The following is a 17,187-nucleotide window of genomic DNA, read 5'->3' as shown; positions in this document are numbered from 1 at the left end:
CGATCCTCCTGCCTCAGCCACCCAAGTAGCTGGGACCACAGGCATGTGCCACCACACTCGGCTAATTTTGTAATTATCTGTAGAGATGGGGTTTCTCTATGTTACCCAGGTTGGTCTTGAACTGCTGGCTCAAGCCATCCTCCCGCCTTGGCCTCCCAAAGTGCTGGGATTACAGGCATGAACCACCACACCCAGCCTCAGCATATCCTCTTGAGAATTTCCCACGCCTTTTAAAATAACTGAAGTACTCTGTAGTATCATTAACTGGGTATGATAATCGTTGTACAAAGGGTTTTCCAAATGCTTTATGAGCTTTATAGTTACAGCATCAGATCCTAGGATCTTGTTTTCCCTGTAGTATCAAGGGAAAATGAGAGTTTAAAAGATCCATTTCTGGTCATGGTGAGAGTGAGAAAAATAACCAAACCTTACCCACATCTCCTTTATCTAACAGGTTTTGTTTCTAGGAAGACAATCGCAAATAGCCACTTTACCCCTTCCTCTAGTTTAGTTTCCCTCCATTTCATCTTTCTCACTGTTAACACAGTAAGCTCTATTTTTAAAATATTTTTTTAAATAGAGATGAGGGCCTCACTGTGTTGCCCGGGCTGGTCTCAAACTCCTGGGCTTAAGTGATCTTCCTGCCTTGGCCTCCCTGAGTGCTGGGGTTACAGTTGTGAGCCACTGAGCCAAGCCTAAAAAATCTTTGACATTGCACCATAGTTAGGCAAGATGTTTGCATTGGAGGAGGTTAAGTGAAATGTGCAGAGGACCTCCCTGTGCATTTCTTTTCAACTTCCTATGAATCTACAATTATTTTAAAATAAAAAGGATTTTAAAAATCAGATAATATTTTGCCTTTGCTTCAGAATTTCTGTTCTCCATTATCTATGGCACAAAGGCAAATTTCATTTAAAAGACATTGAGGGGGCCAAGCATGGTGGCTCACCCCCTGTAATCCCAGCACTTTGGGAGGCTGAGGCAAGTGGATCACCTGAGGTCAGGAGTTCGAGACCAGCCTGGCCAACATGGCAAAACCCCATCTCTACTAAAAATACAAAAATTAGCCGGGCGTGGTGGCAGGAGCCTGTAATCTCAGCTACTCGAGAAGCTGAGGCAGGAGAATCGCTTGAACCCGGGAGGCGGAGGTTGCAGTGAGCCAAGATCGCGCCACTGCACTCTAGCCTGGGCAAGAAGAGTGAAACGCCTTCTCAAAGAAAAAAAAAAAAAAGACATTGAGGGGCTGAGCATGTTGGCTCATGCCTATGATCCCAGCACTTTGGGAAGACATGGCAAGAGGATCACTTGAACCCAGGAGTTCAAGACCACCCTGGGCAACACAGCAAGACCCTGTCTCATTAAAAAAAAAAAAGAAAAGAAAAGAAAAAGGAGGCCAGGCGCGGTGGCTCGTGCCTATAATCCCAGCACTTTGGGAGGCTGAGGCGAGTGGATCATGAGGTCAGAAGTTCAAGACCAGCTTAGTCAACATGGTGAAACCCTGTCTCTACTAAAAATACGAAAAAATTAGTGGGCCTGGTGGTGGGTGCCTGTAATCCCAGCTACTCAGGAGGCTGAGGCAGAGAACTGCTTGAACCCAGGAAGCAGAGGTTGCAGTGAGCCGAGATCACGCCACTGCACTCCAGCCTGGGTGACAGAGCGAGACTCCGTCTCAAAAAAAAAAAGAAAGAAAAAGGAAAAAAGACATTGAGGGCTGTGCCTGATCTGGCCTGAGCCTCATCTCCACCCTCACTTTTTTCTGTACCCCCACACGTGCCCTCTGCTGCTTCCATTCCAGACTACCCACAGTTCCTCAAAGCAAAGCCAGTTCCCTGGACAGTGCCTTTGCGTGTACCTTTTCTTCAGCCCTAAATATGTTTTCTAAAGTTCCCATCTGAAAAATTTCTATTCTTTCAGTACTCAAACATCTCCTTTGTTAACCCCTTCCTCCCCTGTTGTAGAAAAGTAGATTATTTTTTGTGCCATCACAAACCTTCTCAGAAAGCGAAGATTTTCTACCCACCAGATGAAAAAACTGAAGCTCTTTCAGGTGGAATGCAGAGTACATGCCTAGTGATGTACTTGGCTAGTACATGGCTAGTTCTTGGCCTTGGACCACCAGATAGCTAAGTATTGCTAGAAAAATCATGAAAAATGGTAGGTTGATGTCTCCATAAAACTGTAGAGGGCTGGCTTTAGTTAAGTTCTTAGACTGATTCAAGCTGAGTCCATGACTCCATGCTAACTTCTGGTTCTTAAAGGAATCATTTCTTATTTAATTCTTACCTGTTGCACTTTTTCTATGTTGAAACATGATTGGGACTCAATAAATGTTTGCTGAATGAATGATCCAAAAAAATGAATAATGTGATTGAGGAGTTGGTTGGTTCTCCTTTCTCTTATCTTCTGCCACTAGACTTGCCTGAAGTCTCATATCCTCTCTAAATCTGTTCTATGTTTTTCCCACTTGTACTTGGCCCTAGAACTTCGGATCAAGAGACAAAACTCCTCAGATAGCATCTCAAGCCTCAACAGCATCACTAGCCATTCCAGCATCGGCAGCAGCAAGGATGCTGATGCGAAAAAGAAGAAAAAAAAGAGTTGGGTAGGTAAAGGTTTGGGGGGTGGGGAAGTAGGTAGAACCGTGGTGGACCGCCTTCACCTCAGCATAAGGATCGAATTCTTCCAGGATTAACCGAGGTGTAGTCCCGTCTAACACTGAGCCCTAGTGTGATGTCCGCTCAGAGCATGGTCTCCCAAATTCTCCCTTCCCTCAATCATTCCCTACTTGTCCCCAAGGCCACCCCTCTGACCTTTATATGCATCTGCTTTCTTTGGGCTCTCCATACTGGTTAGGCCAAGATGTATTTGGCAACAGAAGGATGCTGAGGACATACTCAGAAGGAAACATCTTATCAGTTCTGTCCCCCCCACACCCCCACTCCCTTCTATACTATGGAGAGATTTTATGAATAAAGCTGTTCATTCTAGACTCCTGGAGGTCATTTCTTTAATTTTTGGAGATGTTTTGTGGAGCTTTCCAGATTACTTCAAAGGACTCTTTATTATTACCTTTGGTAGATCCAGAAGTCATTTTTGTGCGTGTGGTTTTTTTCCCTTGCATAATCCTAAACTGACTTCCTATGACCTTTCTGAAATTCTTCAGACAGGTCTAGACACTCTCAGCCCCTCTTGCTGACTGTGGTAAGAAAGCATCCCCAGGTGGACATGTCCTGCTCCTCTGTCCCCTGTTCAGTAAGACACGCCCCCAGACCTTTGTATAATGCAGACAGGTACCAGCTGTGTGAAATGAGTGATTAAGTGTTGATTCTTTTTTTTTTTTCCTTCAAAATGCTGACTCCAAATCCCTATTTTTTTCCAGGTCTATGAGGTAAGAGACCCAGTTCCTATCCCCTTATTTTCTCTTTCCCTTTGCCATACCTTCCCTATTTCCAGAGCAACTCTCTTCCCCCAAACAAAAAAAAAAAAAAAAAAAAAAAAGAATGACCACTCATAACACTAACTGTAACAACCACCCAGAGTTCCTAACTCACTCCACTGCATGGTCCATCCACAGCTGCCCCATGTGAGGACAGAGGAGTGGTCTGGTTGGGGGCCAAATGGGAAAGTCAAACGAAATTCAAATATATTCCCTATTATCTTCCCCTGTTACAAAATTGGCCTGTTATAAAAAGCAGTCAAATTGAGCTCCTCCTATCCAGAAAATGAACCTTCTTCTTTTTGGTTCCATAATACCTAGAGACCCAACATGGAAGACAGTCACTGGATGAAAGTTATATTGACCACAGTTTCCACAGGCCAGTTCAGCCTGGGCCTAACCTGAAGATTTAGCTCTAGAGTAGGATGAACCAGAGATAGGTGAGGGATAGAGACCAGGAGGGCACACTCAAGTCACCCCAAAGCCTAAAACTGTCTAAGCATCCATGGAGTTCCCAAAGACATTTCAGGGATGAGGGTATAGTCTAAGATGAACAGAAAATGCATACAGAATTTCTGTTACGAACCAGATACCTGAGGTCCACTCTAACCCTACCCCAACATTGTGCTAGGTGTTGGGAAGGATATGAAAAATGGAATCTATAATCTCATCATTAAGGAGCCTGCAGTATTACTGGGGAGACCAAAAAAATTATACATATAAAATTAATAGCAATCCAACAGTGCCACAATGCTTATTCGGGCAGTAAGTGCTAAAGGAGTTCACAGATGATGAGACAGTGATTACTATAGGCAGGGAAGACTTCTCAAAGGAGGTAAAAGTTAAACTGAGATGGAATTGTGATGGGTAGAGAGGAATGTGTTGGGATGCTTTCTACATAGACACTGTCTGTGCAGAAGAGAAGCAGAGGGAGATGGAGAAGGCCAGCTTAGCTAGAGCACTGACTGAGTAGGGTATAGCACACATAGGAAGAGCCTGATACTTATTTAAATTTGATTTTTTAGATTAACATTTCCCAAAGTGTGTTCCACTGATTGCCAGCCCATTGAGATGCTCCTTAAAATGTGATACCATTGACTGGGTGCGGTGGCTCAGGCCTGTAATCCCAGAACTTTGGGAGGCTGAGGTGGGTGGATCACTTGAGCTCAGGAGTTCAAGATCAGCCTGGGCAACATGGTGAAACCCCACCTCTACTAAAAATGCAACAATTTGCTGGGTGTGGTGATGCGTGCCTGTGGTCCCAGCTACTTGGGGGCTGAGGTGGGAGGATAGCTTTGAGCCTGGGAGGTGGAGGTTGAGTGAGCCAAGATTGCATCACTGCACTGTAGCCTGGGTGATAGAGTGAGATCCTGTCTCCAAAAAAAGAAAAAAGTGATACCATTGTCAAATAAATTTGAGAAGTACTGCATTTTCTCTCTCTCTCTTTTTTTTTTTTTTTTTTTTTTGAGGCAGAGTCTCACTGGGTCACCCAGGCTGGAATGCAGTGGTGCAATCTTGGCTCACTGCAACCTTGGCCTCGCGGGTTCAAGCAATTCTCCTGCCTCAGCCTCCCGAGTAGCTGGGATTACAGGCATGCACCACCATGTCCAGCTAATTTTTGTATTTTTAGTAGAGACGGGGTTTCACCATCTTGGCCAGGCTAATCTCAAACTCCTGACCTCAGCTGATTCACCCACCTCCGCCTCTGAAAGTGCAGGAATTACAGGCATGAGTCACTGCGCCCAGCCTGAGTACTGCATTTTCTACATCTGCACAGAAAAATTTGTGAGATATCCCCCAGCAAATAATCTTGTTTCATTTTGCTTAATCCATTGTTCCCTAAACTCATTTAACCATGGAACCATTAGCCACACAACACCAAACATCTCCGAACAGTTCTGGCTTTGGGAATACTGAACTACACATATTCTCACTTAGGATCTTATTGATCTTAGGGGCATATGCTTCAGGCAGCTTGTCATAGGATCTCTTTACACACACACACACACACACACACAGAGCAGCCCATGAGGTAGTACTATGGAGAAAACTACACTGGATTGAAAATTAGGAAGCCTGAGTTCTAGTCCTAAGTCTTATGTCAATTATGCAATTTCAAGCAAGTCAACTCTGGCCTTTTCAGGCTCGGTTCTTCATCTCTACAGAGAACTGAGCATTATGGTACTTTTGAGCCCTGACTGCTCAGTGATAAGAAGTCACCTGGAGCCAGCCAGCTGCACACATACTCACTCATTCATGTCTCCACCACAGCCAAGTTGGTCCTTCTTTACGTCTTGCCTGGTGGAAACCCCAAGATGCACCACCCACCAGCTCCATCCATCACCTGACGGCCTTCCTATGTTCCAGGAGAGATGCTTAGAAAGTGTACCCTCAAATTTTTCCTTCTTTTTTCTCACTGTCCCAAAGATCTGGTTTGCCTTTGTCCCCTATAACCTTTGACCCCTCCTTTACTCTCTGCCTCTTGCTGCCATTTCATATCTGTGTCCCTGTGTGTGTGTGTGTATGTGTGTGTGTGTGGTGTGTGGTGTGTGCATGCTGTATGGATGCATGTGGATGGGTATGGGACAGGACCCTGGTTTGCATCTCTGGCTCACATCCCTAACACCCAAGCTCATCAACACCAAGATCAAACAAGCTATGGTCAGATTATAATGCCCCAAGTAGGCTAAGGAAATGCTGGGAAATAGCCCTTCTTCTAGGACATTGGAAATCATAGAAAACGCTGTCTGGCCGTTTTAACCATTCTGTGATGTCCTGGGCACAAGAAATACTAAAAGAAGCTTGAGCCCACTGCCTTCTTGTGTTCTCCACAGAATCCTATTGTCAGTTTCTGGTTGACAGATGACTAGATGAACAGATTCTGGGCTGATGAGCCCTAGTCAGAGGCATCATGAGGTGGCCTCTGAGGCCCACAGTGAGCTAGGTTCTAGACTGAGCGGTTATTGTTCTGCTGCAGAAGGTGGGATTGGATCACTGAGCTGTATACCATGTGACCTCTGGGACCTTCTCTCTGTCCCCATCAGGGGCACAATTCCCCCTATGAGCAAGAGAACACCCAGGAAGTTCCCATAGCCTACAACATCAGCAAGCTAGAAGATTCTGTTCTTTCTCTCGGTCCTAATTTTCTTTCTTTCTTTCTTTCTTTTGAGATGGAGTCTCACTCTGTTGCCAGGCTGGAGTGCAGTGGCTCGATCTCAGCTCACTGCAACCTCCGCCTCCACGGTCCTAATTTCTAGGCAACTCTTCTGTCCGTATTCTATGAATCAAGTGAAGTGTTATAGAGGGTGGCTTAATTAAAGTAAATCCCCTGCCTCCAGCTCTCTCTGTCTCAGAAGTCCCAATCCAGTCCTCTCCCATCCCAGTAGTGGAGTCCTGATGTCCCTCTACCTGGATCTGCTTTTTTCTAGCTTCGAAGTTCCTTCAACAAAGCGTTCAGTATAAAAAAGGGGCCCAAGTCAGCTTCCTCATACTCGGATATAGAGGAGATTGCTACACCCGACTCCTCAGCCCCCTCATCCCCCAAACTACAGCATGGTTCTACGGAGACTGCTTCACCCTCCATCAAGTCCTCCACCTCGTCCTCCGTGGGCACTGATGTCACCGAGTAAGTGCTCTCTGGCTCCCTGCCACCCAGCCTGTTACCAGTATAAGCTGCGGGCTAGAGTTGACAGGAGGCCATTAGACCTTAGACAAGCAGTACTTATTACTGACCCCTCCCTGGGCATATGAGACCAATAGATGGACCTTTCTTCTCATGCTGATTGAATATCTATGGGCAGGAGGAGCCAAGATCACCAACTATGCCTCTCAATATTCTCTAGTGACTCAAGTGCTTCTTCATGTAGCCTGGCTTGACTCTTGCTATCTTACAGGGGCCCTGCTCACCCAGCCTCCCACACTAGGCTGTTCCATGCGAATGAGGAGGAGGAGCCAGAGAAGAAGGAGGTATCGGAGCTGCGCTCTGAGCTATGGGAGAAGGAAATGAAGCTTACAGACATCCGCTTGGAGGCCCTCAACTCTGCCCACCAACTGGATCAGCTTCGGGAGACCATGCACAACATGCAGGTCAGTGTCTGGGTGGACAGCTGCAGGAAAGGGAAGACAAAGGCTTGCTGTCTGTCCAATCTGCCACCCTACCCTGTCTGTTCTTGCCACAGTTGGAGGTGGACCTGCTGAAAGCAGAGAATGACCGACTGAAGGTAGCCCCAGGCCCCTCATCAGGCTCCACTCCAGGGCAGGTCCCTGGATCATCTGCATTATCTTCCCCGCGCCGCTCCCTAGGCCTGGCACTCACCCATTCCTTCAGCCCCAGTCTTGCAGACACAGGTACCTGTGTGGGAGAAGAATCTATAAGGGTGAAGGGAAGAAAAGGGCTTATTTCACTGTTACACCATTCCACTTGCTCTGGTCAGGGCAGTAACAATGCCGAAGCCAAGCAGATGCCAGTGTCCTAAGACACTGAGTTGTAATGGTCCTTCAACCTGAACTACTTTTGAGTTTGGGACCTCCATTCCGTCTCTGTGGCAAATAGAGTTATTTGGAAAGGATAATGATGAGAAAGTTTAGGAAAGGCTGCGGGTACTCCTAATACCAGTTGGTTCTTTTCAATCCCCACAGACCTGTCACCCATGGATGGCATCAGTACTTGTGGTCCAAAGGAGGAAGTGACCCTTCGGGTGGTGGTGAGGATGCCCCCGCAGCACATCATCAAAGGGGTAAGGAACTTCAGGGAGAGCCACAGTGGGAACAAACAAATACTGTTACATTTATCCAAGAAAATCTGGACCCTGGGTACCTCCAAAACCAAAGAACTCAACTCCTAAGGCCTTTAGGACCCCGGTTCATGGAGTCATCTGCAGTGAAGCTCAAGAGCTTTTCCTTCCTTGGCCTTACAGGACTTGAAGCAGCAGGAATTCTTCCTGGGCTGTAGCAAGGTCAGTGGAAAAGTTGACTGGAAGATGCTGGATGAAGCTGTTTTCCAAGTGTTCAAGGTAAGGGGATACCTGTACTCAAAAAGGCTGCTCATCCTCTTGTGGAATATATATACTTTTTTAGAGACGGGGTCTCACTCTTGTCACCTAGGCTGGAGGGCAGTGGCGTGATCACAGCTCACTGCAGCCTTGAACTCCTGGGCTTAAGTAATTCTCCTGTCGCAGCCTCCTGAGTAGCTGGGATTACAAGCATGTGCCACCATGCATGGCTTCTCATGGGATATTAAACCATCCAGGCACTGGGATCCTGGGGACCTTTGAGGCTTTATGGAGAAATGCTACCTAGGAAAAGTATATGCTCTGCACTTTCTCCATCTATTTCTGTTTCCTCTGATAGACATTCTTTGTTGTGGCTTTTACACCTGTGTTTGCATATTTTCTTCTTCTTCTGCCTGTCTTTTCTGTCAGGACTATATTTCTAAAATGGACCCAGCCTCTACCCTGGGACTAAGCACTGAGTCCATCCATGGCTACAGCATCAGCCACGTGAAACGAGTGTTGGATGCAGAGCCCCCCGAGATGCCTCCTTGCCGTCGAGGTGTCAATAACATATCAGTCTCCCTCAAAGGTCAGTCTTTGTCTCTTGGGGTGAGGTGGTGTGGCATGAAGACAGGGACAGGATCATCAAATAATCCATCATGCATTCATTCACCAAGAGCTCACTGAGAAGGTATAATATGAAGATGCTTAAGTAATGTGAGATATAAAAAGATGAGTAAGACCCAATCCTAACTTTGGCTCCCAGGGACACTTTTGCTAAGCCTTGGCTTCTTACTTCACTCCTCACCCCCAGCTCACAGCATGTCCCTAAAAAGAAGATCTAAGTTTTCAAAACTAGGGGTTAAGGGACTCTTATGGAACCATGGGGCAAGTGGCTCTGAGTTTCTTCAGGGGCTCCTAGATAAAGAAAGAAAAGCCCTTTAGGATCCCTTGCTATCCTCAAGACCCTAGTCAATACTCGTGCTTTCTGGGGTGGGGGTTCAGGTCTGAAGGAGAAATGCGTCGACAGCCTGGTGTTTGAGACACTGATCCCCAAGCCGATGATGCAGCACTACATAAGCCTCCTGCTGAAGCACCGGCGCCTCGTCCTCTCGGGCCCCAGCGGCACGGGCAAGACCTACCTGACCAATCGCTTGGCCGAGTACCTGGTGGAGCGCTCTGGCCGTGAGGTCACGGAGGGCATCGTCAGCACCTTCAACATGCACCAGCAGTCTTGCAAGGTGGCTGCCCCCCGACGCCCCTGCCAGCCTTTGTTCATGCCTCAGCCTTCCCTAAGACCTTTCCTCAGCCCCTTCCTGCCTCATTTTCCCTTTTCCTCACCTCTGTCTTCATCTTTCTTCTCCTCTTCTGTGTTCATTTCCTTCCCTCTCTATCTATCCCCTTTTCCAGTCTTCTCCTTTCCCTCCCCACAATTTCTTTCCAGCCTCTTGCCTTTAACTTGTTTCTCCACACTTTCCCTTGCCTTTGTGGAAGAAAGGCTTTCCTCTCCACACTTTTCCTTGCTTTGTGCACCTTCCTCCTCAGTTGGTCATTGATGAAACTGCATTCTCCTCATTTCTACCCCACTCTCTACCAACCCTGTCAATCCCATCCCTTCTCTTTTGTTCTCTTCCTTCTACTTTTCTTTTCAGTATTACTCTCTGACCTTAGGCTTTCTGGGAAGAAGCACTTGGAATTAAATGGTACATATTGCACCCTCCCCTGCCAAAACCTGGTGTCTCTTGAGCATACCCTAATACTATGGAGTTGGTTCAGATCTTTGCTCTTCCCAGCTCGGGGAGGCATGCCCATTAATAGTAGTCCATGGTACCAGTGAAAATCCATCTAGGAAATAGCATATGTTCCCCACCTTTGGGGAATTTAGGGGCTGCTGCTTAAGAGGGTTGCTTTAGAGCCTTTGGAACCACTGCTTATCACTCTGTGGTAATCTGCTATAATCAAATTTGCAAGGAACTAAAGGCCCCAGGGGAATCTAGATCTAGTAAAACTTCTTCAAAATCCTGATTTCCAAGGCTGATCCTGCTGCTTATTCCCAAGTGTTGACCCACAGCCTTCTTTTATTCCAGGATCTGCAACTGTATCTTTCCAACCTAGCCAACCAGATAGACCGGGAAACAGGAATTGGGGATGTGCCCCTGGTGATCCTATTGGATGACCTGAGTGAAGCAGGCTCCATCAGTGAGTTGGTCAATGGGGCCCTCACCTGCAAGTATCATAAATGGTAAGAAAGCTGGGGTCAAGACAAAACTCATCAAAGTGGGAGGAGGGAGAACCCAGTCCAGGACAACCTATGAGTTGTGTGCACGTGGCAGAAAGCAAGTGTGAAGGCAAGTCTAAGTGAATCTTTTTCCCCTTTCTCCCTACAGTCCCTATATTATAGGTACCACCAATCAGCCTATAAAAATGACACCCAACCATGGCTTGCACTTGAGCTTCAGGTAAGAACTCTGGCTCTGGATGAACCTTCTGACCCTACCCAAGAGTCTTCAATCCTGGACTCTGGCCAGGAGGCAGTAGATAGGAGAAGGAAAGAGAAGTATCCAGAGCTTTTTGGGCTGGAAATAGAAAGTAGATGTATTTGTCATGTCAGTTACAAGGTGAAGGAGGACACTTGAGGAGAGAAAAGGACTGCTAAGCTAAGAGAGAGCCAGGTAGGTTGCTCTAAGCAGAATTAGGATTCTCTGCCCGCACACTCTGATCTGGGTCAGTGATGTCAGAAGGTTATCTGAAGAGGGCTACCGATTTGAAAATCAGCTCTACCACCCCAGGGCTGCTGCTCTGAGTTCAGATGTCCCCACTATTACTTGAAAAGAAACCAAGTAGGCATTAGTGAGAAGCAGGCAGAAGGAGGGACAGACTGGCAGGGGCTGAACCCTGACAAAGTGCCCATTGCCACTCTGACCCCACTTTCCCCATCCTTGGTGGCAGGATGTTGACCTTCTCCAACAACGTGGAGCCAGCCAATGGCTTCCTGGTTCGTTACCTGAGGAGGAAGCTGGTAGAGTCAGACAGCGACATCAATGCCAACAAGGAAGAGCTGCTTCGGGTGCTCGACTGGGTACCCAAGTTGTGGTATCATCTCCACACCTTCCTTGAGAAGCACAGCACCTCAGACTTCCTCATCGGTACTGGGGTCCAGCTTCCCCCTGGGGGTCAGGAGGTGGCTTCCCTTTTCCACTGTACCACCTGGAGGGATGCTCCCTTTCCTTCCTGGAGTCTTCAGCATATAAAGGAGCTGCAAGCCTTGTGGCTTCAGAATTAGAAACACTTAACAAGCCTTCCCAACACAGCACCACTTCAATCACCAGAAAGCTAACCCCTCTCCTTGTTTTTTCCCCACACTTAACAGAAAAAAGGAGGGCACATATGTAGGAAGGAATTAAACAGCTTTCCTCACTCCCTTATCTCACTTCTACCTTGTGAAGCAGGACTTATGAGATTGCCGTCTAGGCAGTCAGCACCCAGTAGTCTTGACAACTCTAAATTTCCTTTAATCCTTTGACTGTCAGACCCCTCTGCCTGGTACTAAGGAGTAAAAGAGGCACACAACCGGGAAGATCTAAGTTCCCAGCCATCTTCATGGCCCCATCCTCTTCCCTAGGCCCTTGTTTCTTTCTGTCCTGTCCCATTGGCATTGAGGACTTCCGGACCTGGTTCATTGACCTGTGGAACAACTCTATCATTCCCTATCTACAGGAAGGAGCCAAGGATGGGATAAAGGTGAGCCCCTACCCACTTCACTCAAACCCTAAGATCAGGCTGTCCTACCTAACAAAGTAGAAACGTTTCTTTAATGTTAGGCATGGGACTACTAGGATTAGTTAGGTTCTCTTTCTAACAGGTGGAGCAAGGCACTGGGTAGACTAAGCTGCTTTCCTGCCTCCAGCTGCCATTCAGCAAATGGTACAGTGACCACTGCCTCTGGGGCCATCTCTCCAGCCCTAGGCCTTCTGGCTCTAAGCCCAATTTAAACCACTCTCTAGGGGTCAGAGCAAACAGAAAAATAATTGAGCTAGAATTAAGTAAAACCGTAATTAAAACAAACAAACAAAACCTTAGCTACTTACTAACTACTACTAAGTATGTTATATTAACCAAGTTACTTGACCTTTTTAAATACCCTCATATGTAAAAAAAAAAAAGGAGACATCACCTTCTACTCTACCTAAATCACTGGAGTCTTTTGAAGATAAAATGAAATATGTGAAAAGATTTTTAAAAGTTAGAATAAGGAGGCCGGGCATGGTGCCTCACGCCTGTAATCCCAGCACTTTGGGAGGCCGAGGTGGGCAGATCACTAGGTCAGGAGATCAGACCATCCTGGTTAACATGGTGAAACCCCCTCTCTACTAAAAATACAAAAAATTAGCCAGGCATGGTGGTGAGTGCCTGTAGTCCCAGCTGCTTGGAAGGCTGAGGCAGGAGAATGGCGTGAACTTGGGAGGCACAGCTTGCAGTGAGCTGAGATCACGCCACTGCACTCCAGCCTGGGCAACAGAGCGAGACTCTGTCTCAAAAAAAAAAAAAAAAAACAAAACTTAGAATAAGGCTGGGCCCGGTAGCTCTCGCCTGTAATCCCAGCATGTTAGAAGGCTGAGGCGAGAGGACTGCTTGAGCCCAGGAGCTTGGGCAACATGGGAGATCCTGTCTCTACAAAAAATAAAAAAAATTAGCCAGGCATGCTGGTGGACACCTGTAGTCCCAGCTACTCTGGAGGGTGAGGCCAGAAGATCACTTGAGGCCAGGATATACAGGCTACAGTGAGCCATGTTCTCACCACTACACTCCAGCCTGGGCAACAGAGTGAGACCCTGTCTCAAAAAAAATAACAATTAAAATTAAAAGTTAGAATAAAAACTTAGTGCAAAAGGAACATGTCATTTTTTTAAAACCACCTCAGTTTTCTTACCTATAAATTAGGGTATGATGATCACTAAAGTCCATTCCAGCACTAATAAACTGTGATGTAATGGCTAGACCCATTGGTCATATATTATCTGTAAAAGTAACTTGTTATTGAGATAGATATCTCCTGGTGATATAGTAAATTTCTAAAGGTGCTGTCAGACTGATGCCAGAAATCATTATTTCATTTATAAATTATGTTATTTTAAGGAAATGTTGCATTATTATTAGTAGCTTTTCAATTTGAAAGCATTTTCACACAGATAGTATTTGTTTTCAAGAAAGTAAAAAAAAAAAAAAAAAAACCGGGCGTGGTGGCTCACGCCTGTAATCCCAGCACTTTGGGAGGCCAAGGCGGGCAGATCACAAGGTCAGGAGATCAAGACCATCGTGGCTAACAAAGTGAGACCCCGTCTCTACTAAAAATACAAAAAATTAGCCAGGCGTGATGGTGGGCGCCTGTAGTCCCAGCTACTAGGGAGGCTGAGGCAGAAGAATGGCATGAACCTGGGAGGGGGAGCTTGCAGTGAGCCGAGATCACCGCCACCGCACTCCAGCCTGGGTGACAGAGGGAGACTCTGTCTCAAAAAAACAAGAAAGTAAAAAAAAATTAAGTGTTATGACTAAAGTGGAAACATTTCCTACTTGAAAAATGAAATTGCAGGGTCATGAGATTTGTGCATGTTAAGTTTTAATGCAACCTAGGCATCCATCAGTAGATGAATGGATAAAGAAAATGTGGTATATATACACACGATGGAAAATTATTCAGTTGTAAAAAAGGAGGAAATTCAAAGCCAGGCAGGATGATGCATGCCTGTAGTCCCAGCAGCTACTCTGGAAGCTGAGGCGAGAAGATCTCTTGAGACCAGGAGTTAAAGTCTAGCCTAGGCAGCATAACGAGACCTTGTCTCTTAAAAAAAGGTCGGGTGGCTGGGGGATGGAGAGGAAATTCTGTCATTTGCAACAACATGGATAAACCTGGAGGACATTATGTTAAGTGAAATAAGCCAGGCACGGAAAGACAAATACTGCACAATCTCACTTATACATGGAATCTAATGAAGTCAAACTCAGAGCAGCAGAAAGTAGAATGGTGGTTACCAGAGACTGGGCAGGGGAGTAGGTGAATAGGAGTGGTTGAGGAGATGTTAGTCAAAGGATACAAAATTTCAGTTAGGAGGAATAAGTTTAAGAGACATATTGTACAATATGGCGACTATAGTTAATAACAATGTATCATATACTTGAAAATCACTAAGCGAATGGTTTTTATTTATTTATTTATTTTTTGAGACGGAGTTTCACTCTTGTTGCCCAGGCTGGAGTGCAATGGCGGGATCTCGGCTCACTGCAACCTCCACCTCCCAGGTTCAAGCTATTCTCCTGCCTCAGCCTCCCAAGTAGCTGGGATTACGGGCATGTGCCACCACGCATGGCTAATTTTGTATTTTTAGTAGAGAAGGAGTTTCTCCTTGTTGGTCAGGCTGGTCTCGAACTTCCAGCCTCAGGTGATCTGCGCACCTTGGCCTCCCAAAGTGCTGGGATTATAGGTGTGAGCCACCGCGCCCGGCCGAGAATAGATTTTAAGTGTTCTCACCACACACACACACAAATATGTGAGGTAAAGCCGGGTGCAGTGATTCACGCCTGTTAATCCCAGCACTTTGGTAGGCCAAGGTGGGTGGATCATCTGGGGTCAGGAGTTCAAGACCAGTCTGACCAACATGATGAAACCCCATCTCTACTAAATACAAAAAATTAGCCGAATGTGGTGGCGCATGCCTGTAATCCCAGCTAGTTGGCAGGCTGAAGCAGGAGAATCGCTTGAACCCAGAAGGCAGAGATTGCAGCGAGCCAAGATTGCACCATTGCACTCCAGCCTGGGCAACAAAAGCGAAACTCCCTCTGGGAAAAAATATATATATAAGGTAATATATACGTTAATTAGCTTGATTTAGCCATCCCATGGCAAATACATATTTCATAACATCATGTTATACATCATAAATGCATATAATTTTTGTTGATTAAAAATAAAATAAATTGAAAAAATAAAAATTAAATATTTTTTAAAGTTTTAATACAATCTGCTAAATTATCCTCCAAAATTATTTTACAATTTATACCAACTTATTTCCTTGTTTGGAAACTCAGGAAAACTCCACAGAAATCAGAGCCTCGAGGATTTACATTTGAGGAAGTGCACTTTTTTTGTTTTTTGAGGCAGAGTCTTGCTCTGTCATCCAGGCTGGAGTGCAGTGGCTCACTGCAACCTCTGCAGGTTCAAGTGATTCTCCTGCCTCAGCCTCCCAAGTAGGTAGGATTATATAGGCACGCACCGCCATGCGTGGCTAATTTTTATTTTTATTTTTTATTTTTAGTAGAAACAGGGTTTCATCACGTTGGCCAGGCTGGTCTTGAACTTCTGACCTCAAGTGATCTGCCCGCCTTGGCCTCCCTAAATGCTGGGATTACAGGTGTGAGCCACTGCACCCAGCCAGGAAGTGCACATTTTTAAGGAGCCTATTTTTTGTAGGAACTACCAAAAGACCGCATGAACAAGCCTCTAATCTGTTAATTCCCCCACAGTAATCATATTTCGCCTTCTTTCCAGGTCCACGGACAGAAAGCTGCTTGGGAGGACCCAGTGGAATGGGTCCGGGACACACTTCCCTGGCCATCAGCCCAACAAGACCAATCAAAGCTGTACCACCTGCCCCCACCCACCGTGGGCCCTCACAGCATTGCCTCACCTCCCGAGGATAGGACAGTCAAAGACAGCACCCCAAGTTCTCTGGACTCAGATCCTCTGGTGAGTAGAAGCCATTCTAGAGTAAAAATAAGACTATTATAGAACTGAATTATTGACCAGCAGGGTGGCTCACACCTGTAATCCCAGCACTTTGAGAGGCTGAGGTGGGAGGATTGTTTGAGTTCAAAACCACCCTGGGCAACATAATGAGACCCTGTCTGTATTTCAAAAAAGAAAAAAATAAGTTTAAAAAAACCCTGAATTCTTCGCACTTTTCATACATACACTGATGGGGGCCTGGAGAGTAAAGAGTGAGCACTAGCAAGGCCAGGACCAGGCTGAGGCCAGTGAGGAGCTCTGAATATCAGAATCTGGGGTTATAAAGATCATATGCCTGAGACCTGGCTTAAGCTAAATAATAATGCATCCCAGCAAGATGTATTCTAGCAAAGACCCAAATCTCAGGTAGATCTCATGATGTAGGAATATCAACCAAAGAAGTAGAGCAGTAGGGCACACTAGAACTCTCTCTACTTCTGCTTCTCCTCTGACGCTATCCTGAAGACTACTTCAGCTAAATGAGTTCATGGAACTCCTGTAGAAAGCAGTCTAAGCCAAGTACAAACTGGGGGGAAAGACTGGTATCTAAAATATCTAAAATTTCCAAACAGAAGAATGGATAAAATATATAAACAGCTGGGCACAGTGGCTCACACCTGTAATTCCAGCACTTTGGGAGGCTGAGACAGGAGGATGGCTTGAGGCCAGGAGTGCAAGACCAACCTGGGCAACATACTGAGACCCCATCTCTAGAAAAACAAAAAAATTAGCTGGGTGTGATAGCACATGCCTACAGTCGCAACTACTCAGGAGGCTGAGGTGGGAAGATTACTTGAGCCTGGGAAGTTGAGGCTACAGTGAGCCGTGATTGCACCACTGCACTCCAGCCCAGGTGACAGAGCAAGACCCCATCTCTTAGGAAAAAGATATGAAGGCCGGGTGTGGTGGCTCACGCCTGGAATCCAAGCACTTTGAGAGGCCAAGGCGGGCAGATGATGAGGTCAAGAGATTGAGATCAT

General features: G+C 46.1%; 1 protein-coding gene and 1 long non-coding RNA gene across 22 annotated transcripts in view; one reads left to right on the top strand and one right to left on the bottom strand.

Annotated features, from left to right (window-relative positions):
- Positions 1–17,187, top strand: part of NAV1 (neuron navigator 1) — a 286,405-nt gene that overhangs the window by 260,581 nt on the left and 8,637 nt on the right. For all 20 annotated transcript variants that reach the window (XM_054461909.2, XM_054461890.2, XM_063647264.1 and 17 more), the window contains 13 exons: positions 2,481–2,602; positions 6,865–7,061; positions 7,330–7,522; positions 7,615–7,783; positions 8,075–8,172; positions 8,353–8,448; positions 8,857–9,016; positions 9,433–9,668; positions 10,515–10,669; positions 10,815–10,886; positions 11,377–11,573; positions 12,050–12,168; positions 15,971–16,168. In XM_054461909.2, the coding sequence (XP_054317884.1) occupies positions 2,481–2,602; positions 6,865–7,061; positions 7,330–7,522; positions 7,615–7,783; positions 8,075–8,172; positions 8,353–8,448; positions 8,857–9,016; positions 9,433–9,668; positions 10,515–10,669; positions 10,815–10,886; positions 11,377–11,573; positions 12,050–12,168; positions 15,971–16,168 (2,012 nt within the window). The remainder of the gene's footprint in view (positions 1–2,480; positions 2,603–6,864; positions 7,062–7,329; positions 7,523–7,614; positions 7,784–8,074; positions 8,173–8,352; positions 8,449–8,856; positions 9,017–9,432; positions 9,669–10,514; positions 10,670–10,814; positions 10,887–11,376; positions 11,574–12,049; positions 12,169–15,970; positions 16,169–17,187) is intronic.
- LOC134737676 (uncharacterized) overlaps positions 1–17,187 on the bottom strand; it is a 34,223-nt gene that overhangs the window by 13,287 nt on the left and 3,749 nt on the right. The window lies entirely within an intron of this gene.

Source organism: Pongo pygmaeus, chromosome 1 (genome assembly GCF_028885625.2).
Source record: "Pongo pygmaeus isolate AG05252 chromosome 1, NHGRI_mPonPyg2-v2.0_pri, whole genome shotgun sequence".
In the NCBI taxonomy this organism is placed as follows: domain Eukaryota; kingdom Metazoa; phylum Chordata; class Mammalia; order Primates; family Hominidae; genus Pongo; species Pongo pygmaeus.
Note: the sequence above shows the minus strand (reverse complement) of the source record. Positions and strands in the feature narration are given on the sequence as shown.